The 27,561-nt window shown below is 40.8% G+C and overlaps 1 protein-coding gene across 3 annotated transcripts in view; it reads right to left on the reverse strand.

The window, feature by feature from the left end:
- Window positions 1-17,891, reverse strand: part of Nachralpha6 (nicotinic acetylcholine receptor alpha6) — a 226,232-nt gene extending 208,341 nt beyond the window's left edge. For 2 of the 3 annotated variants that reach the window (XM_071714289.1, XM_071714290.1), the window contains exons 1-2: window positions 16,175-17,891; window positions 14,023-14,571 (exon numbers count right to left, since the gene is read on the reverse strand). In XM_071714289.1, the coding sequence (XP_071570390.1) occupies window positions 14,023-14,125 (103 nt within the window). In that variant the 5' untranslated portion in view covers window positions 14,126-14,571; window positions 16,175-17,891. The remainder of the gene's footprint in view (window positions 1-14,022; window positions 14,572-16,174) is intronic. The other variant, XM_071714288.1, reaches the window with a different exon arrangement.
- Between the last annotated feature and the right edge of the window lie 9,670 nt (window positions 17,892-27,561).

Consider the following 27,561-nt stretch of genomic DNA (forward strand, 5'->3'; position numbering starts at 1 on the left):
TTGCGAGCGCTGCTCGCTTTTTTTAACGGACAGTTAATTAATAGGACACGACACGCCATGCCACGATATTGCATTAACCTTTGCATTTCAGTTTGCCGACCGCTCTCAAATATAATAGAGATTCTTATGTAATAAAAGTTTCGCAGATATTATGCAAAAATGAAAATGCTATTTTCTTCTTTTGTTATATGCCATGTAATTATCTAGAAGGGAATAACGAGTAACAAATATTTATAAAAAAACATATATAGATAAATAATTTACGAAATTATACGTGTATGAATTAACAATTGCTTAAAATTCAAATGAGTAATTCGTCGCGTATGCAAAATACTTTGAATATTTTTAATAATTATATCTTTGTAATCATAATTACATAGGTACTTCAAAATACCTAAATTTAATATTTATTTAAAAAATTTTTTTTTATTTGCCATTTTCTCACGTTATAAAATTTTCTCGAAACTTAAAAAGATATATACGGCCTAAAAACAAATTAAGAGATTTATGCAAAATATTATATTTGCCAGTTGAGAATATCAGAGTTATATAAGAGATAAAAAGAAAGAGAGTATTTATATTTGCTAATGGAAAGCTAATAGTAAACAATATAATATCCAGCTGTGTGAAGAGAGAATCCATGTCAGCTGATCGCTAAATTGTCAGCGTATCGTCCTGAAGGGGTTGCAGAATGGAGGTCGGTTAATGAGCGGCGTCCGTTTGCGCGGGTGCAAAACGCGCGTCGCTCGGCTATGCCGAGTGTTTATCTACCTAGGAGAGGACCTACAGCCTAGGCGGTGGGTAGGGTAAAATCAATGCGCGGGTTAGACGACAGCGAGCCAGAAGAGAATGATGGTGTAAGAGCGGGAGGCAATACTGGTGAGCACGAGGATGAGAGGACGGATGGTCGGCAAGAGAGCGTGCGATGAAGCGAAGAGAGAGGGAGAGAGGGAGAGAGAGAGAGGGAGAGGGAGAGAGAGAGAGAGAGAGAGAGAGAGAGAGAGAGAGAGAGAGAGAGAGAGAGAGAGAGAGAGAGAGAGAGAGAGAGAGAGAGAGAGAGAGAGAGAGAGAGAGAGAGAGAGAGAGAGAGAGAGAGAGAGAGAGAGAGAGAGAGAGATACATACGGTTGCAGACGGTGGCGGAGAAGAGGACGACCAAGAAAGAGGCTGTCGAGTCGGAGGGTGAGAGATGAGAAGAGAGAAATGAGGAGAGTAAGAGGGCCAAGAGGGTGAAGCGAGAAAGTGAGCCGTTGGATAGGCTGCGTGCGATGGTGTAGGTTGTAGGTATGGTAAGGGTAGGATGAGGGATTGTAGACGGGAAGGGACTAAGGGAGAGAGAGAGAGAAAGAGAGCGGAGAGGGTGGTACGAGAGACGTGGAGTAGAAGGGCGCAGGATCGTCGTCGAGTAGTCCATCGTAGTCGTTGTCCTCGTCGTCGAAGGGTCTCGACGCTTTATGAAGGGAGATGGAAAGTGTTGAGGGCCAAGCGGCTCTGGAGAGCTGCTCTCTGAAGGGTGTCGCTCTGACACACTGCTCTACATTCCGTCGACCACCCTCCTTCCTTTCCTCCGTTTCGCCTTCCACCCTCATACGAGTCTACCGCCGCTTTCGCCGCTGCGATTCAGACACCATCGTCGGGTGGTAATCGCCGATGCATGCGACATTGCGCTCGTAATGCCCGCGGCGATCCGAGGGATGTTGTTTCTGTTTCGTTAGGGTGAGTGGACTGGCACTTCGAGCGGCTTTACGGCCAACGCGGGTTACGAATGCTACGATCCGGCGGCAGTGCGGGTCGCTATCTCGTCGAGGAATGTGCACGTTGCCGGAGATTGCGAAGTCGTCGCCGCGTCGCGTTGCGAGTTCAACGGTAAAGTAATAAATAGAATGTTTTTTTCCGTTTTATACGTTTTCGAGTTTAGCTAGACAAAACTCGCATCAGCGTATGAATATAAACCTCCGCATTTGCATGTACAACGAGTTGTTACAGGCTCTGTTTATTTTTTATGACAAAGATTGTTATTTCACGTATATCAGTTTAATTCAATTAGCCATGCTAGAAAACGAGACAATAATAGATCTTGCCAAGCATGGAAAAATGCTGTGTGCAGTAAATAATTACGATATTCCCCAAAATAATTGTATCGTTCAATAAAGAGTCAGTTAGACACGTTCGGAATTCTTTCTTAGACATTCAAGATCTTTTCCAAGATTCGATCTGTCTATTTAATCCTCTTCAGCGCATCTTCCACTGACAAGTAGGCGAAGACATTGCTAGATAGAGCATTGTGGGCGCGTCTGGCACTGGGGATGGGTGTTTCCTTATTAGGTCAACCGGTATATGCACATCGACGTTTAAGAGACCGTAGATATCGAGGTAGCCTCGGTTGCTCGAATCACAAGGGCTTACGGTTCCCAGATAAACACTCTACCAACGATTTTCAATGTGCTTCGTATATCGATTTCAACGTCTTGTCGCCCCCGACAACGTGGTCTAACTAGCAGAAACTAAGGGCGGACTAGCGCCCGATCCTCGAACTACTCCAAGACATGGACTCGATAGTGATGAGATAACTACGATGGCGTCTTGCGGCTCGTTCCGGGAAATTCATTGTTATCGCTGTATTAATACGCGGTATCGAGTGTTTAATTAATTAGCGCATTGATTGCAGCACCACATACGTATAATAATCGTGTTTGTTCGGCCGAGGCCGCGCGAAATATATTAGCCACATACCTGTGGTCTATAACTTATTAGTTATTAATGAATGCGTAATAATAATAAAATAGCTAGATCAAAATCTATGCAAGAATACATTCTTTCCTATTTATAAAAAAACCATCATTTAATATTAACGGCCTATAACTATAATAAAAAATACAAATAAATACATTTCGTTATTATTAATAACTTAAAAATTATTTATGTGTAACTATTTCGTATTTTATATTAATTCTCTCAACTATACAGAATCTTTATTGCTATGCTAAATTGACGATTATAATCTTCATAAACAATATATCTAATATCTCGTTTGTTTCGATTCCCATTGATCCACTACAGAAACCGAGGTAAACGCGATAAAGTAAATCGCGCGGAATAGACTACAAACAATTTGCAGTAAAGTCGAAAATGACGTCTTCTTCCTGTCAACCGCCGCTTGCGCGTTTTCCCATAGCATAGCGCTCGCGTGTACAACGATAGCTCGGCTAGAGACTGTCGTATAATCCTAGCAATATATCCGGCATCTTCATAAGCCGCTCTATATTATCCTGTCCCGTGTACGATACCTGTACCATATTAGCCTTTATTTTTCGGATACCCGATTGCAAACTCATAGAGAAAGCCGGGTAACTTCAGCGATATCACACGACAGCTGTTGCTTATCCGTAATACTCCGAGCAAGCAGGAGGCAATTTACCTTACACGCGTCATACATCTACCCCAAGCTATATAAAACCATATCTCTGTGTATGGCTGTCTACACTCCGCCTTATAGATTAGCCGAGTTTAAAGTCTTTCACAAGAAACAAGAAAAAATTATATACGCATGTCATGCACGCTCCATCACTTCAAATTAAGAATAAAAAAAATAGCATAAAATAAATGATACGACAATATGAAAATTTCTTCAGCCGACGGGCGGAAAAATGTTTACTCTCATAAAGCAGCTGTCCAAAACTGACGTAAATTTGAAATTTTAGCCCTGACCGTGACAAAGTACCCGCTAACTCTAACGCAACAATGCGGTACGCTTAATTATTCTGGTCTACAATTTTTGTTGAAAGTCTAATGTACGGCGAAACTACACAATATGCTTTTTTGGCGCAAATTACACTAACGATGCGTCTTAAACAATGCACTCCCCGCCTAATGTCGGCTCTGAGTCGTAGCGGGTTACCGTAACGACCTTGTCTCACGGTCGCAAAAAGATGGAGACCATAACTACTTGTTGGCTCGCCGGCCTGGTGGCTGGTTCGTACTACTGTATACGCTCTACGTAACAACGGACGTAAATATATACGCCAGATACGATCTACACCCATATTCCTTATTTATCTCTACAAAAGTTTGCTTGTTATCGAAAAAATTCTCAGTGACATTAATATTTTATCGGTAAGTTAGAGATTACGCTCATAAAAACTGATGTCCAAGAACTCGTGCGGAAAGATTTTTCAAAGTACACAACTAAATGGGGTCGCTCGGCGATAACTTTGATCGCTTAATTATTCACGTAGCAACGAAGATTACGTCGCAATAACGAGAACTGGCAGATGAGTCAAAAGCTGCTTGTGTGCTAGCGTCATTTACGCAAGATTGCACTCGCAAATCAGACTATCGGAAATTTTCGCTCCCAACTGCGTAAACAGTTCCGCGCAAACAGTCACGTTTCTGCCGTGGTGGGTTTCCACTAGAGAAACTCTGGCCGAGCAGCTTCCTTTTTCGTATGATCAGTCAATTAAGTCTACCAACTAAATAGATCCGATAATAATGTAAACTTTGTACCCTTCAGTAAATTACTTAATGAAGCGAAATATGTACTAGAATAATGTAAAATAAGTTGTCATGATGTTTGCAATACATAAAAAAATCCATAAATTTACTATAGGTAGTGACAATTTGATGCAAATTAATATATTTCAAGAGAAGAGTAGAGAAGCGTTCTTAATTCACTTTACTATTTTATATTGCTTCAACAATGTATCATGTATGTTCCTCTCACATAGCTATTTCCAAAAATTATTTTCTACACGGTTATGTTAAATTCATTATTATGTATAAAGTGAACGGTTACGTCATATAGAACATGATCCCAAATACGTCACAATTAGACCAAAAAATGTCAAAGTGCGCGAGGTTCATTCGTTAGATAGTAACTGAATAACCTCCGCGACAACAAGGGCGACTAGTCTCGAGGTAGGAGCCACTTATTCATTCGCCGGGAATTGTTGGACAGGTAATTAGTGGAGCAACGCGTCACCCGCGGGCCTAATTATAAAAGAGATCTCTCTCAGTTGGCCCCTGTCGACTTCGATCTCGTGAGGCGCCCTTCCTACTCGCTCTTCTTAAATCTTGCATAAGCTCGTGTCAGGATGAGGAGAGAGAGCAGAGAATTTATGAATGCTTTAGGAAAGTATTTTCACACAATCAAGAGAGACAAGAGTCAAACAAAAGACCAGAAATGGTTAATTAACATGATGAAATATAACGGAAAATATTAAACATAATAACGATGCCAATAATTATGGAGGGATTAAAATTTTTATTTTTTCGTAATAAGTGAAGAAAGTGTTATTTCGATAAAATATGTAATGTATTGGAACTATTAGAAAATAATAATACAAAATGTATTCATATAATCATAAAAAAAATAGATTGATAAAAATTGCAAAAATAATAATACCATAACAATAACAACAACAATAATAAACAAAATTTATAAAACAATCTCAATATATTTTTTCCAAGTTTTTCTTATGATCTATTTTACCATTCCAATGCAAGAAAAATATAAATATATTTTCGTTGAATTAAAGAAATTGCTGTATAAAAAAACTCATCTCCTTATAACGTTCCGTTCGTCTTCTTTAACTTTGTGTTTGATTCAAAGAAATCAAGAAAGGGGAGGTTGGGTATGGTAAAAAAGAAATAGATCGAAATGAGATCCGCGGCAGAAATTCGACACGGCAACTTTCGCATTTACATGAGATTGGCTACGCCACTTTGATCATTCAGAATCTAAAGCCCGAGATGTACATTCGGCTGTTTGCAGCTTAATGGAAACGCAAGCGACTGATGGCGCAGTTCGCTGTATCGGTAGCTTCAAAGCAACAATTTAGTCGCGGGACATCCGGCAGGCGGATTGTTTTCGATATATGTAACCGACTACTGATTTCTATGATCTGTCAAGTTCAGAAAGCTCGTTTTGAACGATATAAACGGAGATTAAGTACAGATAGTTTCTGCAATCCTAACAACGCGACAGTAGGCGATGACAAGCGTTTTCTCGTGATGAATGAAGTCGAGGAGAGAAACTGTAATCTAAACTCCTGTGAGATGCACATTATAAACTAAATATACGCATGGAAAATCTTAGATCCAATTATCCTGCGCTATAGAGCGAACTTTAACGTTGAAACGACAGTTCAATTTTCGGGACCAGCCCAGTCAACGATTCTCAAAATAACCCATATCAAAAAATATTTGCATTTCTCACGGGAGAAATCCGCATATCAAGAAGCAGTAATAAGACTTTACATCTCCCGGAACCACGCCTAGCTTACTGAGCCTCCCCGGTATTGCCAAGAAATTCAAATTCTAATACCATCTTGCAGAATCCACTTACGCCGCAACAAAATGTTTCATTCATCGCCACAGGGTGCGAAGCTGTGTTGAACCGCACTACGCCTTGAAAAGTCAAATTTATCTGGGTCACAAAAGGATATTCAGATTTTCGCGCATTCGGTGCGGTAGTCGCCCTTGGAATTTGATGCCTAATAACGATAAAGGATTTCTCATAGGAAAAAACACGATGTCGCAAGTCCTCACGAATAAACTTTTACGTCCGGCATGTGCGAAAAAGTTCGGCGTCGATTGCATGGTCGCGCGGTCCACGCTCCAATCGCTTGTATGTTTATTCTGGAGGCGAGACGATATTTCGTTGTGTGAAGGACCTGCTGGCCCTCTCCCGTTGCTGCATATTTACTGCGCGCGCTTAACTCTCGGCAAATAACAGTAAACCGAACCGCTCGCGGAGAGATCTCTGCCAAAAAGTTTCAGGGACTCCGCTAGCGCCCGTATGCTCCGCTCCCGACAGAGAAGATATAATCTGCTTCATATTCCACTTACGACATCGTACCATCACGCTTGCGAACTTCTCGCGAGACCGTAAATATGTATTTCGTCGCTTACCGTTAGGCGTATCCAAAACGTTAAGTATCGCGAAATCGATGCGCTCGTATCGCGCTCGATCGCGAAATCGCAATCACGAGGCTGTTTGCCTTAATTAATTATCAATGCATCCCCGAGAAGCACGTCTTATTAATTATTCAAGCATCACTTACGTGAAGGCTCGTGTATGTACATCGGTGGGCATGATACAGCGGCAGCATACTCGATTATCCTGCCAGACAATCCCTGACGCGACACTAGACTAAATTGCGAAAAGCGGGCTGACCAGACGAGCGGACATAAATCACCATTAAAAGGGCCGAAGTGAATTTCGACGTTATGGATAGCCGTGGATTTAAATAAAACGGATCGGTGCACGTGATCTTGTACGGGTTTGTACGAAAATCCACGCCATGTCTCTCTGCACCATCGCAACCCGACCAAAATGATGAAAATGCTGCGGCGTTCTCTAACCGCGTCTCCCGAGAGTTTCTGCTTTTATGACGGATTATAAATCATTTCGTGGATCCTCGTGGGCGATCAGTCTCTTACTCTCGGGACCGCAGTCGCAACTTTCGGCGGGCGAATTTACGTGCACTTTCGAGATAATGTATCGCCCGCGAGAAGTTAATTCGTAACGAATTGGCGCAGCAATATGGTCTCTCGAGAAAGCCATCGTTGAGTTTTGTGAGCTTTGGCAATCGACTGCCTTGTGAAAGCAGTAGAATTTACTGGTGTACTCTATAATTTCCAACTTCCACGTTCTAAAAAATTCATTGTCTCAAAAAAATTAATGTATAAACTAATATAACATATAAAATTTGAATAAAAAGAAACTTTGTAGATTTATATCTGTGTGTATTTCGTAATTAGTCATAATTTCTATCGATAAAATATTCTTTTTTGCGACTTTTATATTATATATAAGATAAGAAACAGATATAGATTAAAAGTCATTGAAATTGAAATTAATCTCTACAACATGTATTAATATTGTGTAATATTATTACACGGCTTCGACCCATATTTTAGCTACGATAATCAAACGAACATTATATTATTAATCCAACAACTGCTGTTTCACAAAAATATACAGGCACAAACATGAATTTTTACAATCTAAACTAATATATAATATGTATAATATGCTAATAAACTATAAGAATAAATAAATATATTTTTGCATTAGATGATTATCATGTGAATCTCAGATAACATGTGACCTAATTTGTTTCTCTGTAATAAAAGTCTCGCGTGAAATAAAAAGTCACTGCTACAAATATTATACGTAAACAAACTAATGTAAAAGTTGTACATAAAATAATGTTCCTAAAAGAAATAAAAAAGTAAGAAAATAATTTCCTATGTTATCAGTTTTTTAAGAGAAAAACAGTATAGAAAATGTTATAAAAAATATATAATGGATGAACAACACAATTTAATTATAATCGTATTGAACTGTATACTCCATAATAATTTTATAAAGAACTTTGCCCATTTCATTATGGGTTCTAAGCCATGAACGTACACACTTGATTTCTTGATATGCATTTGTAGAAGAGGTTAATATAGTAATAATAATAACATAATCTTTCAAATCTCAAAAACAGGGAGAAAGACATTTTGGTGAAAGATAAATTTCATATTACTGTATGTAATATTAACTAATTAGCACTAAAAACTTCACACTAATTAACTTAAATATTATAATATCACTAACTGGTGCTCTGGGCACAAGGAAGTTTAGACGATATATAAAATAATATTTTATAATATCGTCTAGACTTCCTTGTGCCCAGAGCACGTCCCCGTGGTGACGGCGGTACCGAGCAAACTTATTTATTTGTTTGGCTAAGTCTCTAGTATACAATCAAGGCATGTAAATAAAACAAAATATCATCAATTTATGTTTTAGCAGAACAAAATGGTAAAGGATTGAATTCAATACAAAAGCATATTATTGCACTTGCAAAAATGAAGCTCAATATGTTGAACGTTGTGCCCATATATCATAACATTAATGTGATATTTAGGCCACAGCAAACACCCAAACGCAAGAATCAAGCTGCCATCAAAACATATATTGTAGATATTTTCTGATAGTTCTGACAATAAAGGTAATAATGAATAGGTATTAAGACTCGTAACTAAATAGGTCATAATTTTTTTCGCTCCCCTTCCCCTCCTCGTCCCAGAACTTAAAATTATTTTTCTAGTAATGTACACAAAAATATCTACATTATGTTTCACTACTGTGCCCCAATGGCCCATTTTGGACAAAGTTCTTTCCTATCTAATAGTATATGTTTATTGGTTGAACGAAATTTTGTAACTGGATTTCATTTAGGGGAGACCGGGGCTAAGCCGACAATAGTTTCTATTGGATTATATCAATACTAGTTTCAAAGCCTTATATCTATACTATGCCTATTTGTAAAGTGTTTTCTATAAATCCATGTTCATTCAAATGATGTTATCGTGTGCCAAACAATAATACCGTTATAATAATTTCTTTATCTCTACATGAAATCGCAGCAGCTCGTGCAATTTACCGCTTCGAGCGAAATAACAGTTTTTTACTCCGTTCACAATGAGGGCATTAGCAGTCATATAGCGCGACTACCTTGTCAAACACCACATTACAATCGTCATAAAACACAACGATCGGATTCTAATTATCAGATGGACCAATATAGCGATACGCGTGAAAATCTCGCGGATCGAATGACCGAATTAAATTTTAGTGTAGAATCAATGCAATTTCAACGTCAATTGTAATGTAATTTCAATAGCTGTCATCGTCGGATTCGTGCTAATTTCGTTTTGTATAAACGCGTATTGGGAGATACCGTTTAGTCGATTCAAAAATAAATCCCGAAAAAAAAAAGAAAGGTAAATCACGCGACAAAAGTACTTTCTTCGATTAATACTCATGTATGCTCGCGCGTACGAGTATAGCGTGGTTGCGAGTTCGAGAATCGATATCAACGTTATAGGCGTCTCTGCTCCATTGCGGCGCCATACGCGCAATGTAAAAATCTCGATATCCGACAGCCGTGGTGCTCAACTAGTGACAGTAAAACGCCGAGCCGACGCGTTAAATGAACACGCTGCAAGCGTAATCCCCGACGGAACATTCTGAAATTTTAACGAAGACTGACTTCCGCCCTCTCTTCGACGTTTTTCCATCCGCGATGCCTTTCTGGGGCATCGATCGCAGATTACTTCGTCGGAACTTCAAAACTGATTACTGCGAAGCGAGCGAGATATTTTGTGTTGCGAACGCGAGCGAGTCAAAGCTGCTGTTTTATCGATGACGATGTATTAACTATTTCCGGAAAAATATTTCGTGAAGAGAGAAATGATATATGTATTCTAGATGGTTGCAAAGAATGGGCATGTGAAAGTTCTTTGAATTGTGTTTATTGAAAGCGTGACACGCTCATAAATAATATGGTGATTAAAAAAGTATTTTGTTCTATCTAAATAATTGTTAAAATAGAACTTGATAAATTAACGAGTTATAATTTCTTCTTCATTTGATACAACATTTAACCTATTTAACCTATGTCGTGTTTCTCTATAAACACACGAAAGTATCTACTATTTTAATATCATTCTTAACGCAATAATATCTATCAGAAATTTGCATTAAATCAACTTATATGCGTCAAATCATTGACAAATACTTAATTAGTCTAGCCTGGTAGTTAATCGATCGATGTTAAAGTTGACAGACTGTCGACTTTACTATCGATTGAATGTTCAAACGATGTTAATGCTTTATTGCTCTTCAAAGCCATGTGCGTGGTATATAGAATGAACACACGCAGCACAACACACGTGGAATTATATTTTTCGGTCATAAATAAAGCACTCCAAATTATAAGCCGACAATTATGCAACGTAAAAATGACAAACTTCAAATCAGTAATAATTAACATCAGTTAGTATAGTAACCATCCATTTAAAAATAATATGGTAGTAATTATCCATCATACAGTAGAAACTATTTATTTAAAAATAAACATTTTAAATTTTCGCGTTTAAAAACTTTTCATTTAAATAATTAATTGCAGCGTTAAAAATCAAGAAAGAGAGTTGTACACACAATTCTGTACATAAATAGTGTGTTGCTCGTTAAGAAACGCAGTGCGCTATTTTGAAAACCGACCTCTTTGAGAGAATTTTCAGAGAGCTTTTCAATACTTCGGTAATTGAGAAACAGCCATCGTAAAACGTAACGTAGAAAAATACGCAGTGCCCGCAGCAGTTTCGCAGGGAGGCTTTTTCCTTTCGACCGAGAATAACTCACGATCGGTCGGCGATCAGAGCGGGAAGGGAGGCGAGGTTGAGGACGAGCAAAGGTCCAGAGGCTTGAAATCTAGTCCTTCCGAGAAAATATTTCGCGCGAGACCGGCAATAAATCGAATGACTTATTACTGCGAGCTGTGTAATCTCGGACTCGCTCGGAGAAGAAATGTGCTGCGCCATCGAAAATAGATATGTCGCGGACCAGATCCATTCAAAACACACGACCATGAATTTTACATCAGCACATCAGGGTAAAGCTAATAGATTCTGAATTGAAATTAAATCGGGACGCGCGGCCGAGGAAGCCGAAGAAGAAAGGAGAGGCTGCCCATCGTTCTCCACTTACTGCACTGATTGATTTACGACTGACACAACGCAACGAAGACGAGTGAAGTAATGATCGATCAGCATAAAAATCGCAGCATATTGATAACAAAAAACGTGCAGAAGAAATCTTATGGTTATTTAATACGGAAAGTGAAAGCAGAGATAGTTTACGAGTTAGTTGATTACAATAGGTATTATAATTATAGCATTTTTCTATTCGATGTGGCTACACGAAAGTTAGTTAACAATATACCGCATTCAGTGAATAATGTGTTATTGGTAGAATATTTTATATTTTGAGTACATGTATTGTAATTTAGATGTAGAGAATAATGATAAAGAAGATGTATCCGTAAAAATTTGTCAAAGCTCTTAATACTGAAGGATTATCTACACCGAAAAAATTTTATCGCTTTGCCGGGCGACCTTTAACACATGAACGATGACGGCGAAGGGATATTAATGCCGCGGATCCATCTCAACGAACCAATAAATTCCGAGTTTAAATCCGGCGGTTTAACTTTAGTGTTGCCGAACGATCACGCGAGTTCAATCGTCGCACGATATTTCGCTTCAGAATGTTTATCGCGGAACTTTGGTATTCCCGCTAACTTATGATTCCGCATATTTTCTCACTCGAGTGAAGTCATCTTTAACTTTCTAAATGTGTTCGTTATACTTTAATTGCGCACTGAGTCAGAAAAGAAAAAAGTTCCAGCGTTAAAATGTATATATCACTTCATTAAAAGATATAAATATATCTTTCTTCTTTTGTCTTTGTTTTACTATTGTAAGAAGTAATTTGTTTATACAAATATTTTCAAACCATATAGAGAGGCTTTATTAAGTAAAGAAAACTTGAGAAAGATTCGGAATTAGAGTTTGAATTAATTAGAATTGAATTTTCTAACATGCATCTTCTATCTTACCGTTTGATCTTCTTTTCAATTTCGACAATAGGGTAAACTCGGGTGAGATGGCCAACCTATGTTTTTTCAATCTAGCTCGCCATGAAACATCGAATGAACATGGGTTGGCCATCTTACCTGTATGGCCATCTTACCCGAGTTTACCCTATGACAAGAAACTTTTCTCGAAAATCGCAACAAGTTCCTAACGGTAGAAACCTATTTCCGCAGAGATTAACATTGTAAAATGTTCTATAGGAGAAGCCAATGCCGGCCATGTCGAAAGTTCGCTATTCGCGCAGCTGTTCGCGACATGTCGATGTTTTTCCGAGAGAGAGTTTCTCAAATCGTGCGATTTAATTCCGGCTGAGTCGTACACGGCTACGAAACTTCGTTGACCGAACGAAATGTAGTTTTGTCGCGGTCGGGCGCCGATGCGCTGTGATGGCAGGTCGCACCGCGGTTGCGGTGATTTTATTATACGTTGCACTGTTACCGAACGTGTCATCCGTAATTATGATTGACGAACCGATTTATTATACGCGTATGCGCGTCACTCTTAGCGTAATCAGTTACGCATAAATCATATAAACAACATCCTACCCACATATGCATGTGTGAAAATTACATACATAGCGCGAATGAGACATATATATAATGCAGTCGTTAATTTGAAGGCACCTAAAGCAAAATATCTGGGTTAGCATATGGCAGCAATTAGCAAGTCACTATTGCTATTAACTTGAATATGACTTTTTGCAACTTTTAGAGTTATATCTGACTCGACTAGAATTATCGACTTTATCCATGTGTGCCATATTGATGATTTCTTACCGTATTTAACGTGTCGATCGACTACAAAAGGTCTGTGGCAAACACGGCGTTGTAATATAGTCGCGGGAGTGTCGTTCGTTAAATTATGTACTCGTCTAAAGTTATTTTCGGATTTCTATATCAAGACAGAATAACCGGACGAAGTGACACGAGTTGATAGAAGTCATCGCGTGCAGAAATCTCTTTAATGCAAGCGTCCTTGAATACTAATAGGCGGGGATATGTTATACTTATATACATCTTGATTTCATAATAATTTTCATATAAGTAATATTTAAAAGTTTGTAATAAAAAATCATTGTCATTGTCGCAGATTAAGAAAAGCAATTATGCATACTTAAATAATAAAGACATTTAAGAATCAAATGCATTGCCTAAAATAGCTCTTATATAACTAGTCGCATATTTGTTGCCGAAAATAAAAAGTATTTTGAACGAGAAAATTTAGTTTAAGATTTATGTGACTCTAATTTCTAATTTCTAAGGTAACTTAATCAAGATACCTATGCCACGTTATATTAATCATTACGATATCTTATCTTTCAATCGATAGATGTAACGGCCTCTTTTATTCGAATCGGTAGTTTCATGGTTCCCTTTCTCGTCAATACCTTCAAGTCGTTGAAAGAAATATCGTTTGTGCCCTTTCGTTTCTGAAACGACTTAGACGACCAATAAAGAAAATCATAACGCGAGTAATGTCGCGTACAATCTCATCATAAAATATCGGTAGTGCGTCTCGGTGAGCTTACCTTGAGGTAGGACGGTGAGCAAGAGGACTATTTGGAGACCGGCGGCGATTGTATTACAAAACTTTATTCGCAACTGCGGTAGACCTCCTGCCTGGTGCGCCATGGCAGATGAATTTTACAGGTCCAGGTCGAGGCACGACACCGACTTGCCGATGTTCATCAATCCGGTCCCGACGTGCCCCGTCGTGACCGTGATGCACTGCACAATTTTGCGTGTTCACTTCTACACGCAGCGGTCACCGCCGCGAGTATCGCCCGGTAGCGCTTTGTCGCCCGCTGCGTCACTGATTATCATCATCGTGCAGGGTGTCACGAGTCGAGTTCAATTCCGCGCGAATTGTCCGCTAATCGATACTCGATGCCCTCGCTAACGCACCCCCCGACTTCGCCGTCATAACCAAGCGTTCTTCCCGCGCGCCTCGGTTGTGCGTATACTCGCGAAGTCTCGATCGCTGAAAGGTGCAGGCGGCGTATTATCGTTCGCAGAGAGAACGCGCTACGTTCGCGCGACAATGCTTCCCAGCGTTACGAGCATTCTCGCGGGGGATCCTGAAAATAATGATTTCGTACGTGTGAATGACCCCTTCACACCCACTTCCCATCGCGCGCGGCGTCGTTTCGCGGCATGCATTTGCATTATCTTCTGAATCAGCGACATTGCTTTTAATTGTTAATGCGTGCCGAAATATTCGCCGATAAATGCCGTTTATCATAATTTCTTAATCATGCTTTAGTTAAAACCTGAATTCCTTGTTTAGAGCATCATGCATTATTCGACATTTCAGATTTATGTCGAACTAAAAATTGGTCAGCTCGCGTCAAGATATAATCATTCTAGTATAAAATATATCTTAATTAGATTTTTTAATATGTTCACTGAAACAAAAAATATTCGAGAACGTGATATTCCTAAATTTTATTCCTATTTTGAAAAATATTCATTACAACTGTATGTTTAATGAGATTTTTAATAAAACAATAATACGATATTAAATTTATATAAAACAATCAAAGTTTTTCCTCGAAACTTATATACTAAAACAAAATTTAAATAAAAATATCTGCAGCATTTCTGACTGTAAATCCAAATTACAATTATGCATGAAGTTATGCAGTTGCATGATTTATGCAGTTCAAGTACTATAAGCCGCGAGATAGTGAAATGACACTCATTTGAATATTCTTGTCATTTATTGCGATACTTCTTCCCGATTTATAACGGTTGTGAGCATCGTTACCGGCATCGAAAACTTAGGTGATTTACAAGCGGGGCGGTTGATTTACTATTTCACTATCAGCAAGAAGAGATTTCTTGTATTCCCTTTGGAAAAACGTGCAGCGACTGGAAATGATCGGTTTTGCCAAGTCCCGTTATCGTAAATTTTTCATCTTCTTGGTGAGATCAAGAGAATTATTAGTATAATTGAAATATATGCAGGTTCATGAATCGATTTCTGCGAGCTAGACCAAAAACACTTTGCGATCGATTAATTCATTAATATTATCACGAAAAAATATGAAGAGCACAATTATATTTAATATAACGTATTGAATTTAAACAAAATTTCCAAAGATTAAAAAATATTGTAACTTTATATCATCGATATAAATTTATATTATCGGAAGAATTGGATATTGTCATATCTCACTATATACAAAAAATATTTAACGTTTAAAGAAACAATATACGCTTATTACGTTTAAAGAAACAAAGGAATGCTTGAAATAAGAAAGTAGAATTTAATAATCTTGCTATTGTCTCGTGCTTAAAAAATATGATACGCAAGAACGCATTATAGCTTATCTTTGTTCTCGCGCATTTATTTTCACATGCAACATCATCGAATTACACCAATAAAAAGCGTTCCGCGTATTTCGTCGTAAAAAATGCGCGAATTAATTAGCAACCCTTTCCACACAACCGATCAGCCATTGATCACGAGTCCAGCATTACGATGACCTATTTATCGGATTCACGAGGGAGTGCATTAAATGGCACGCCATTACCGCAGTTTCTGCCTATCGACACAGGTAGCAATTTTTCCATTGTCTTGCACGCCTCAGAGAAGCAACAATGGCGCGAGTTTTAATCTCACAGGAAATGCGTCTGTGTGGAGTTTTGACGTTGCGACTAGTTGATACGAGAACGTACCCAAGACTATATACGGTATCTTTCACGCGGTATCGTTTATCAATTATGCGTATGTTGGAGATTCGAGTCTCAGCATGCATTCCGCGAACGTATCGCTGGCTCTCATCGACACGACGAAGCAAATCTTGCCTCGAAAATTGCGAGAGCCCGCGCCCGGTTTACAGGTGTCCGTGGCAACTACGCTTCCTCATTCGATACCGAATGCTCCCGTTCTCCCCCACGCGGCGGCGTCCATCGTTACGAGTACTCTCACCCCGTTCTCGACCGGCACTGGGGCTCACTTCGTTACTCGCTGACACCCACCACGTCGACGATTCAATCAAAATTTCCGGTTGCAAGCGCGAAACGACATATAGCCACGGATACGCTCGATATTCGCGCGAGCTTGTAAAAAAATTTTCAATACAAAAAGAGGTTTTGACAGGAGAGTCCACAATGAACCATCACGCGATTCCAGAATTCTACGAGACGTGCAGCAACTATTTCGTCGACACCAAGCAGTAACGAGTAACGCTCGACGAATCCAATGGCTAACTGTAGTACCGCGAACGACGCCGCGGTTATTTTTCGTGATTGGCTTCGAGCCGCTAGCACGCTGCCGCGAGATTTCCGACCTATGCTCTCTCTTTTCCTCTCTCTCTCTTTCTCTCTCTCTCTCTCTCTCTCGGCGAGCTTCGAGAGGGGCGCGGGTGTGCTATCGCGATTCCTGGCAGCACCACGGACCTGCGTTCGCGGCCTGGCCGGCGATCGTCTTCCTCGTCTCACTACAGTCCACCGCGCGTTCCATCCTCTCGCGGAGCAGCACCACCACCTCCGCCTCTTTCGCTGCCTCCTACTTCACCGGAGCGCAACACGGTGTTGCCCGGTATCTAGGCAACTTCGCGGAGCGTGGCTGCTCCCTCTGCCAGCAGCCCATTCCACGTAGGCAACGAATTCGCCGTTCTCTTCGCCGTTCTTGCTCTCGCGGCTTTTTCTTCTCTCCCTGATTTCTGCTCTCTTTTCGCACTCTCTCTCTCCCTTTCTCTTTCTCTTGTCGCACTCGTTTCCTTCAGCACGGATCACGCGTTCGCGCGAACGTGCATTCTCGTATATCCGTGTTCACCACTGCCGCTCTTCCTGTCCTATTGCGGCTATCCCTCCTTTTTCTCCGCACTCCCATCCGCCTCGTCCTCGTTGTTCCGCTTGCACTATTCGCTTTACTCCTTTATCCGTAATTGCTCTCGTCCGGCGAAGTCGTACCTCTTGTATGCACGGTTCTACCTCGCATCGTGCGCACCGGGTTTAACACGAGCGGGATGCGAAGCGTTAATCGCGAGTAATCCGTGACGATGAGTACCGGCGAGCACGACGACGAAGATGAGGAGACGCGTAGACTCCCGTTACAGGCCGCACGCACAGGGTGTACGCCACGAAGTTCGGCCGAACGTGGCAACTCGCGCTAGACTGAGACAGCGGTTGGCAAAAGGGAAACTATGGAAGACCAGAGAAAAAGGAATGGAGAGAAAAAAGAGGTGACGGAAAATAAGAAAGGTAAAGTGAGGTAAAGAGAGAGAAAGAGAGGGACTGGACACACGGGGGATGGAGAAAACCGCCTCGTCCCTGCGAACGGGTGTCCGAACCGGAAACCGAAACCCCTGAAAAAGGAGGCGGTCGGGGTCGTGTACGAGCTGCCGGTTGAGCTCTCGCGACTCGCAGCCACCGCCGCGATATAGACGCGAGGAGCGCTCCCCACGATGGCCATAACCCTCCTCCGCCACTTCCACCTCTGGAGAAACCACCCTCTCCGACGCCTCTACCTCCCGTGGCCGCCTCCGGTTCCCACCACGATTTCGCGGGAGGCTGCGGACTGGACCAGCACGCAACTAGCGTGACCCCCACCACATCGCGAGAGTACCAGGGTAGTAGACTTGGGGGTGCGATGACGCGGGGAGAGGGTGGCACCGCGGGGCTCGAGGGGGAGCGAGAAGGCGGGTGAGAACGGCGGCCCGGGGGCGGAGGAGAGGACCAGAGGACAGCATCCCCGAAGCCCACCCCACAGATCAATATTGTGCCCACCACCGTGTACCGGAGAACTTGCCCCATCTCTCTCGAGTAACCATCGCGCGCCACATGCCTCATCTCTCTTACCCCTAGCCGCCCTCTTGCGAACTCCCGTAGCTCACGACCGTTGCCGTGTATTGCGAGCTCACTCTGTCTCTCCCTCCCTCCTCTCTCTCTCTCTCTCTCTCTCTCTCTCTCTCTCTCTCTCTCTCTCTCTCTCTCTCTCTCTCTCTCTCTCTCTCTCTCTCTCTCTCTCTCTCTCTCTCTCTCTCTCTCTCTCTCTCTCTCTCTCTCTCTCTCTCTCTCTCTCTCTCTCTCTCTCTCTCTCTCTCTCTCTCTCTCCCTCCTCTTTTCTCTCTTTTCCTCTCCCGTTTCCTTCTTCACCTATATTCTCGCCTTCGCTCTCAAGGGTAAGCGCGAGGGTGTACGTTGATTCTATCGCGATCGTCGCAAACGATGCTGGAGCATGGTCCAAGTCCGCTAAGGGGGATTAGCCTCAGCGGTCGAGATCCCAGGAACGGCATAGTTTCGATACATCAAGGGTGGCGATACGACAGAAAGATAAGTAGAGCGCGGATAGATGCCGGGGTTGACGGATAAATCGATTGTTTTCGAAGTTGCTGGGGAAACGCATGTTTAAGACGAGGTCAGATGGATGGTTGATGGATGGACAAAATGTTCGTTATTCTGCGTTTCGCACGGTCATTGTAAGTCAATTAAAGGTTTTGTAAGAGAAAGCACCCCCCCCCCCCCCGCGTGACTTTCTTTTCAATTGTTGAGTATAAAAAGCCGAATGTGCTGTAAAGTTATGTGTCATTTAAAAAGTGCATTTTAGTTGACGAGTATTTATATGATCAATCTTTCTTTTTCAACATTGAACAGAATTTAATAAAAATAACTATATTTTATGTTACAATTATTTTTAAATATTAACAATTATTTTATTATATTTAAATATTGATTGAGAAATAAAATCTACTTTATTATATAGTCTATAACATATACGTATATTATATGTATACTATAATATGCTCTAATAAAATCATAATGTAATATTGTATCTGATAGTGTATTAATTGAATATTTATGCTTTTAAAATTTGAATAATAAATATACTATTAAAAATAATTGACATGAGATACTCTTATACATATTGTTAATTATTTTTGTTTAATATATTTTGAGTGATATACAGAATTGAATTCAGTAAACTGCGATACAGGTAGTTTCCTTACCAACAGTTGTTTGCTAAGGAGATTGCAGGAAAATCATGCAAGGCGCTTCAGTCAGACAGACCTTGTATCGATGAAAATAGAACGCTATATTTCAATAACTCTTTTCGAAAAATTCTTTATATTATTTGGCAAAAGTTGCTCGATAAGAAATAAATAAATTCGTCGTTATGATCCTATTTAAACGAAACTTCTTTGAGAGACTATTGTTGGTAAGCTCTTTCTTCAGAGAATCTTCAAACTACGCTATCGAGACATGAAAATACAGTGCATCCGCACTTTTTGCAGTCGATAACGTTATACCGGCCTTTGCACTTACTGTCAAACCCTTACAACCATTTCTCTCGATCAAGAAACAATATCTTGGTCGAGAAAAGAGATTTCTTGAACATTTTCTACATGCGTTTTCTTACAAAAAGCATTTCCAATATATGATAACGTAAATAGAAATTCAATATCATATATGGCTAAGATTATTTTAACAATATACTTTCTTTTATATTTTATTTTTGTTTGTATAATATTATTACAATTTAACATTTTTAGAACGTAGGAATCGGTTATAATTCAGATTATTTCAAAACCGATTGATTTGATATAAAATACTTGCAATAAAATCAGAATTACGATGGATATCTAAAGTATATAATCAATACAATTTATTTATTCATCAAAGTTATTAATTGATTTTACGTAATAATAGCATGGTCTGAATAAATTATGTTAATAATTAATATCAGCATAACTATATCTAATAACACTGATTAAGTTCTCATTATACAATGGAACTGCAATTAACAATTTGTAATCAGTCATAAATAACAAACTTAGGCAAGTACATATAATCTAATCATTAGATATGTAGCATTTTCCTAATCACTATTCCGCAATTATAACTCATAATTAAACAATTTCTATTATTTTATATATATCGTCGATACATAAAGTCGAAATACACTCTCTACATAAATCGTGTAAAGTTTGAAATATTCTACATAAACTGTAATATAAACAGTATAATGCACTTAATAGGACATTATCGTTATAAGTGTCCACGGTAAAGTCCACGAGCGAATAACGAGTTGAGAGAAAGAGATGAGGAGGGAGAGGGAGAGATTCAAGGATTTAACGTTTTCCTTTATATATATGAGGTCGTTTACTCATTGTTATAACTTCCTTAGAAGCCATTACAAAGACGCGCGCTCCTCCATTCTAAGATAATTCGGCTGACACAAAGCACACAGCTACCCTAAGTTCAGGGAGAGAAGAGAGAGAGAGCGGGCAATTTGCCATACGCTACATTAAATTTCACAAAAGCGGGAAGCGCTTGCCACGCTAGCGTAAACACTAATCAAAACTATGTTTCTAAAGCGTGTCAGGCATCGCGTTTGTTCCCATACCATTTAGAGAACATCGAATACAATTACCTACCTACTCAGTATGCTAATTATCTTAAGACGCCGGACGAGGTAATATATCGTCATCTTGCCCGCGCCGCGCGCCGTTTCAAGATGGTCAAGGCTGAGATTCGCCTCTCGCTTTCCAACGAAACAACGCGCTTATAAATTCGCACGTACCGACGGATTAATCGTGGAAAAAAGTCATTGAGATGCAAATTTTTGCACGCTTTAACCTTCGCAACCTTATCTTCTTCATTATTCACATTCTCTGAGAACCAGAAACGACATATTGCAACGACCAATTGTCTAATGATTGAGATACCCATAAATACTGATAGCAGAAAAGAGATTCCAATGAGGCACATCCATTAAAAAATAGTGAAAGCACGTATGAATCTATTCATTCGTCTCGGTGATTATCGCGCGACGACCAGCAAGTGGGTCTCTTGTGGCATTACGTCCGGGGAATGGTCAAGGCTACGGCTGAGACGGACGGGCGAGCGCGAAGAATGAGCGATGTTTTGTAGAAAGCAGGTATACAAGCAGGAAGGGAAAGGTTGCACCTGGCAACCCCGAGATAGAACCCGAACTCACGCCTCGCAGGCGCGTCCCTCTCTCCACACGGTCCGGCCCATCCCACTCTCCACGGTCCATTCCTCACAGCCGGCCGTCCGGGCCGTCCCTCTTTGAGAACCAGCCTGCTGGCCATGCGCTCGCCCAAAATAACAGAAATTGTGGAGAAATCAACGTTCCCCATGGATCGTGGGGACCATTGTGGCGCCTCGAGGAGCAACGATGCTCCTCGTCGAGGTGGAACGTCATTGTGTGTCGGCGAGTATTTCGCTTCTTTCGACGGCTCTCGCATCGCCCAGGGATGGTTTGACTTCTCTGCGCCCTTTTCAATCTCATTGCACTTTAATGCCGATTGCACGAGGCACCAGGTGTCACGATAGTATCCCCCTGACGTATCCCTTGCTCGTTCACTCGATCGCTCTGCTCGCGCTATCGCCCGTGGACTTTTATTTACGACGCGCGACGAATCCAATGCGGAACGCTCGGTTAAATGCACGCGGGGACAAAGTTCTCTCGTGTGTGCTCGAGGGGGTGAAGCAAAACCGCTAGCGATCGACCCGGGGTTCTCTCTCTCCCCGAACTTTGGGGTCAAACATTCGACGCTGGGAACGTCTATTTGGGTCACTCGGTTTGCGAACAGATCACTCGAAACTTTTGCGCAATTGACGTATCCAGGACGGAATGTGTGCGATCTGTGCAAATATGTGTTTTCCACGCTATGTTTCAAATGAAACGGAAATGTTAACGCCTTCACCTATCCAGTCCGAACGTCGAATCGCGAGTTTGCGTACGATTTGCAGTCGACACCGTCTGTTATACTGTATATAGAGTGTATAGGAATGAAACTTTGGAATTTCGATTTCTGTTTTAATAGACACAGAAAACGAAATTATTTTTAACCTAATTGTAAATATATTTCAATCTTGTCTAACAAATAATGTCCTAGATCAACCGAATGGTATTTTAAGGATTATTTAACGAATATAGAATCGTGTTTTTTCTAGCGAAAATGTCAAGAGAGTTCATCGTATCGACACTTTCCAATTTAACGAAAATTTTATTTCTTGGTAAGTAAACTTTAATCGGAATTCCTCTTAGAGTAATATACTTCAGAGAGATATAAACCCAGAAATAAAATGTTATTGATTTATACAAAATTTGAATCGTAAAAATATGCGACGTAAATATACAGCTTTGCATTCTTTTTACAGATTTTCTTATAAAAACTTATAAAAAAGCTCTTCTTCTAAGAAAGAGAGAACAAAATTGATTAATTGAGAGGGAGAGAAAGATAAATGGATTAAATAAAATCTGGTGCAAAATGTTGCAATATTAGTCATCAAAGTCAAAGTGGCTTACTTTTTCGAGTTAATCAGTGTTACAATCAGCTGACTTCTTACTTACGGGATGATAAATTATTTCGCTCACCTCGCGATATGTATGGTTGACCGACTTCGATTATTATAGAAACGGAATATGATTAACTTTGCACCTATACATCGGAGACGTTTACGAGCGGTGCGAAAGTGTACGGGGAATGGCGTTAACCGCATTTACATTTATTCTTGTCTTACTAACTCCTTTCAGCTGTCGCGTGTCACGGCGATAAAGTTTGCGGGGGCAGAGCACCTCGCATACATCCAGCTTTCTGCAAAATTATGCACTGTGTCGATGCAGATCGACACGACAGGGTTGTTTTTATTGATTGCCGAGACTTTTCGGTCGCGCGAGAGACGCAATTTCAACATCGGCCAATTTTACCGAGAAGATTTATATTCGCAATCCAATAATTAGCTCACGTCAATTACCCCCTCTACGTTTCGTATCGATATTTCAAAGGCACGTTTTGTACATTTCAATCAAACAGAATTAAAAATGTGTCATACGAGTCGATCATCTCGTGACGTAGGATATACGTGTACCTACGCTATATATTTACTCCGACCGTATAATTATCGTCATTTAATAACTATATCCAATACGTCCGCTTCATGATCGGGGATTCTCTCTAATTAAGATGCATCCATGCGAATATGTGCGAACCGGACATAAATGCTTCGTTAATCTCGCTGATTGTAAGACTCGAGGCGAAAAGGCTAGACTCCTACGAATTACCTCGAAACTGATGACAAGTGACGAAGAAAAGCATTCGTTAAGAGAGCTCGCTTTTTTTTTTACTATTTCTTCCAGTGAGGTACGAAGAGGCATAATAGAGAAAAAGAGAAAGAGTGAAAGAGAACTCAGTGTAAAAGAATCGAGTGTAGTAGAACGCTAAGTAGAATGAGTAGAGAAACGTGTCTCTGTGCGTGAGGTACTCATTTGGGAGAGAACCTCTCTCGTCTCTCTCCTCGCCTTCCTTTCTCTCAGCTCTTTCCATCCTTCTTTGTCTCTCGCCACGTCTGTATATCCCGGAATACTAATGATGCTGCGAGAAAATCCGCCTGGTAGTAACCCAAAGGTACCTACGGTAACCTGCAAAGTTTTCGCTTCACGTGCCAACTCGCAGGTTTCGTACGTACTTCGAAGGTGCCTCGCTAAACGCCGTAACGTCCGTCGCGTTTCATAAATTAGGAGGAACATTCCTCCTGGGAGGACAAACCCTCCGAAACTCGACGCGGAAATAGAAGACGTACTCCGTAGCACGGCACGGACCGGTTATGGTCGTAGGGGGAATACGATTGTTTCACGATGGCATACGTAAAAGGAGGCGGCGCCGCGGCAAACAAAGTAGCGGGAACATTTCGCGTGGCTTGTAACGTTATGCTAAATTGCGCGGATGTCGGACGGCGCGGTCGCAATAGCTGCGGTTATATAATAAGTAAACCCCTCTGCCAAAATTAATTAACTACCGTAGGAATTCCAAGGGAGTTCGGACACATTCAAGTTCGTTCTCTGTTTTATGATGATGCGGGATGTAATATTGGGACGGATGTATATCGTGGGGTCGGCGAATTAGCCACTGAAGATTAGCCTCTGATGAAATTACCGTATTGTTCTTATTGCTGAGCGCAGCTCTCATCCTTTTCCCCTTGAGCGGGCAGAGAATAAAAGTAATATCAAGTGGAGTTAAACGTTCCGGGAAATTATTAATTTCTACGAAAATAAGGGATGCCAAGTTCTTTTGATCATCGAATTGGAAGCGACTGTTCCGTTGGAGGTGGGACTAATAAACGAGATTCTGACGGTTAGCCCTAACAAAAAAAAATCAGGCGAATCTCTTTCTTTTTCAATCGAGCGAACCATCTTCTGATCTGATTTCTTCCAAGAACTTTGCTATTAGTCAGCATTTGCCAACAGAAAAAAAAAATATTTATATATAGTACACAGTTGATTATGCAATTTTTTCTTTTGTGATGTACGTCGCACACATAAGCGAGGTAAGAAATTCGTACTCGATAAAAATCAGCTAACGTTAAAATGCATTTAATTCGTAAAATAGCTATCTTTTTACGCATGACGACGTGAGTTATCGCGAGCTCTCTGAAGCTGAAAAAACGTATAGTCATATCTTAAGTAAACTCTCCATTATTTAAGATAAACTACAATTTAACACAGTTGGATTCATTTTAATAATCTCATAAATTTTAATGCCGTAGGGCATTAGTAAAGTTATCCTTTAACTAAAATTTAATTTCTTGCAGTGCAAATTAACATAATTTTAATAACGTCAAAATATTCCATACAAAGCTTATGTATTCAAATACAAATATAACAAAACATAACTAATTTATAAAAATTATGGTATTAATTATCAATAATTTCTACTGTTATTTCTCATTTATATCGGTTATAAAGAAAATATCAATAGATAAACATCAGGATTATATCCACTTATAGTGGGGTTGCTCAGTGATAACCCCTGTTAGCGTTCTAGGGTTAATCATGGACTTAAAGATCCCCCAAAACAAACAAAAGAACCCTAACTTACATGACGAGAATCTTGTTTCGTGCCTTCGTGGAACTTAGATAGCTGATTTGCTCGAATGCATAAATAAGAAATGAGACGCATGACGGCGCATTTGTCTGGCGAACGAAAAAATATTCTCGCCTTGCTGGCGTGCGCGCGTACGCGAAAATTTATCGAAAGTCGTTCTGACGGAACTATTCGTTTCCGGAAGTGGTCGGAAACTAGTTCGACATTCAATTTCTCTCCGCGAGACGATTTGTCCATCACCGCCGTCGACTGAGGTGCGACCTCGGGATTCCATATCGTGCCCAACGACTCGTATCCGTCAGGTAAGTTTCGTTCCCAATCCCCCCATCTTTTCCTCCCCTTCGTCCCCCCCTCTTTCTCTCTCTTCCTGTTCATCCTCACATGAAAACTAAGTACGAAGTATAAGCAGGCTTTAAAAGCGGATGCTTGAACTGCGGAAGAGCGGATGAAAAGCTAACTGCTTCTCGCCTAACTATACGAAATCTGATAAAGTTCGCGCGGATATCGCACAAACTTCGCCCTGCATCCGAAGTTTTTCGTTCGTTTTTGTGTGTACGATACCTTCTATTATTTCGACCGAGTGTTTCGATCGGTCGGCCAAACAGAAGTAGATAAGAGTATACCTCCGTTGAGCGACGCTGTGGAATTGACTGGGAACTGTATCTACTACTCGTGGATGAATGACACAATTGTTTTATTCTTTTTTCTCTACCATACACTGAGAAATTCCTTCGCTATCGCCTCGGAGATTGCTAGGATGGATTAAAAAAAGGACCACGCGACTGCCCTGATTAAGGCGCTTTTTGCGAAACCTGTACGGCGAACAATAATTTTCGTCCAGCCAATTTCGGAGGGAATCTCCATTGTAATCGGCGGTGGTGCGATGCTGTTCATAAATCATGACCGTACAAACGATTTGTAATCCGTACCCGTGGCGTACCGATGCGACGGACGTTGCAAATCTATTGATCAATGATGCTGCGATAGCGATTCGCGTTTTAATTCCGACAAGAATACGAGATCTGAATTTATGGAAAAGCATCAAATTTTTTAAGGACACTTCATTGATAATTATTCTGCAGTGATAATCACTCATAATTAAAAACAAATTATTGATGTATGGTAAAATTTTGTCACAAAATGTTATTTCAGTTTTCGCGACTGAACGTTGTTCTGTTCACCGAATACGCTCGTTATTGAATATATCTCTGCGAATATCTGATACACACGCTCGTTTATAATATTTATAAGGCGTCATCGTATTTCTAATAGAAGCGCATGATATTTTCATGCTCGACACTCGGATTTACCACGATGCAATGCGTCCTGTATACGCGCGCGCTCTTTCGGCGATGGAGAATCGATTGGACACCGTCGTCTCGTCTCTTGCAAGTCACAATAAATAGCGAATAGCGAGTCGAAATTCGAAGCTAGGACGGCGGAAAATATGCGACGGAAAAACTAAGAATCGGCAGAAAATTTTAATTAAAATCCCGAATCTGGGTTAAAAGGAATTTAATTAAAAAAAAGAAAAAGTAGAAATCAAACGTTATAAACGGCCTCGCGAATCGCAATTTACTCGCAGTTATTTATTTATATTTAATTCTCTCGGTAACGCGACTCGCAATGGTATTAAATCCGCGCGCGTCCGATGCGCGCGACAAGTACGAATGGGAAATATAAACGCGTCTAGTTAATGAGCTATCGATTCGAACTAGAGAGATGCCGTTTTGCGATTTTATATGCACGGCAATGCGTCAGCGATCAATCACAATTACGAGATCGCTTGCCGATGCGTGTGCCGCGAAATATCATCGCGCGAGAGTTCATCGAGCGAGATATTACGAGCGTCAGTGGAACCTTCGCAAGAATGTAACCAGCCGGTATGACAAATCGTCTACATGCCATGCGCAAATCCAATTTTACGAAGCACGATCCCGGTGGATGGAAGTGCATCGGCAACGCCGAGGGACGCCACGCAATACTCGGTCTCAGGCATGACGGCGGCTGAATTCCGCCGGGAGTGCAAGCTTTTGGCGACTTAGCCAGGCAACCCTGGTCGCCCTTGGATGGCGGAAAGGGGGATGTTGGGATGTATACCGGAGCAGTCGAGAGGGTGGCGTGAGATACCCTCTCGAGGACGGAGATCGCGTTGCGAGCTAGCGATGGGAACGAGACGAGACGAATACCGAGACTCGATCACCGAGG

The sequence above is a fragment of the Temnothorax nylanderi genome, unplaced genomic scaffold, assembly GCF_030848795.1.
Source record: "Temnothorax nylanderi isolate EJ_2023f unplaced genomic scaffold, tnyl_v1.0 TNYL_tig0138_pilon, whole genome shotgun sequence".
Taxonomy (NCBI): Eukaryota; Metazoa; Arthropoda; class Insecta; order Hymenoptera; family Formicidae; genus Temnothorax; species Temnothorax nylanderi.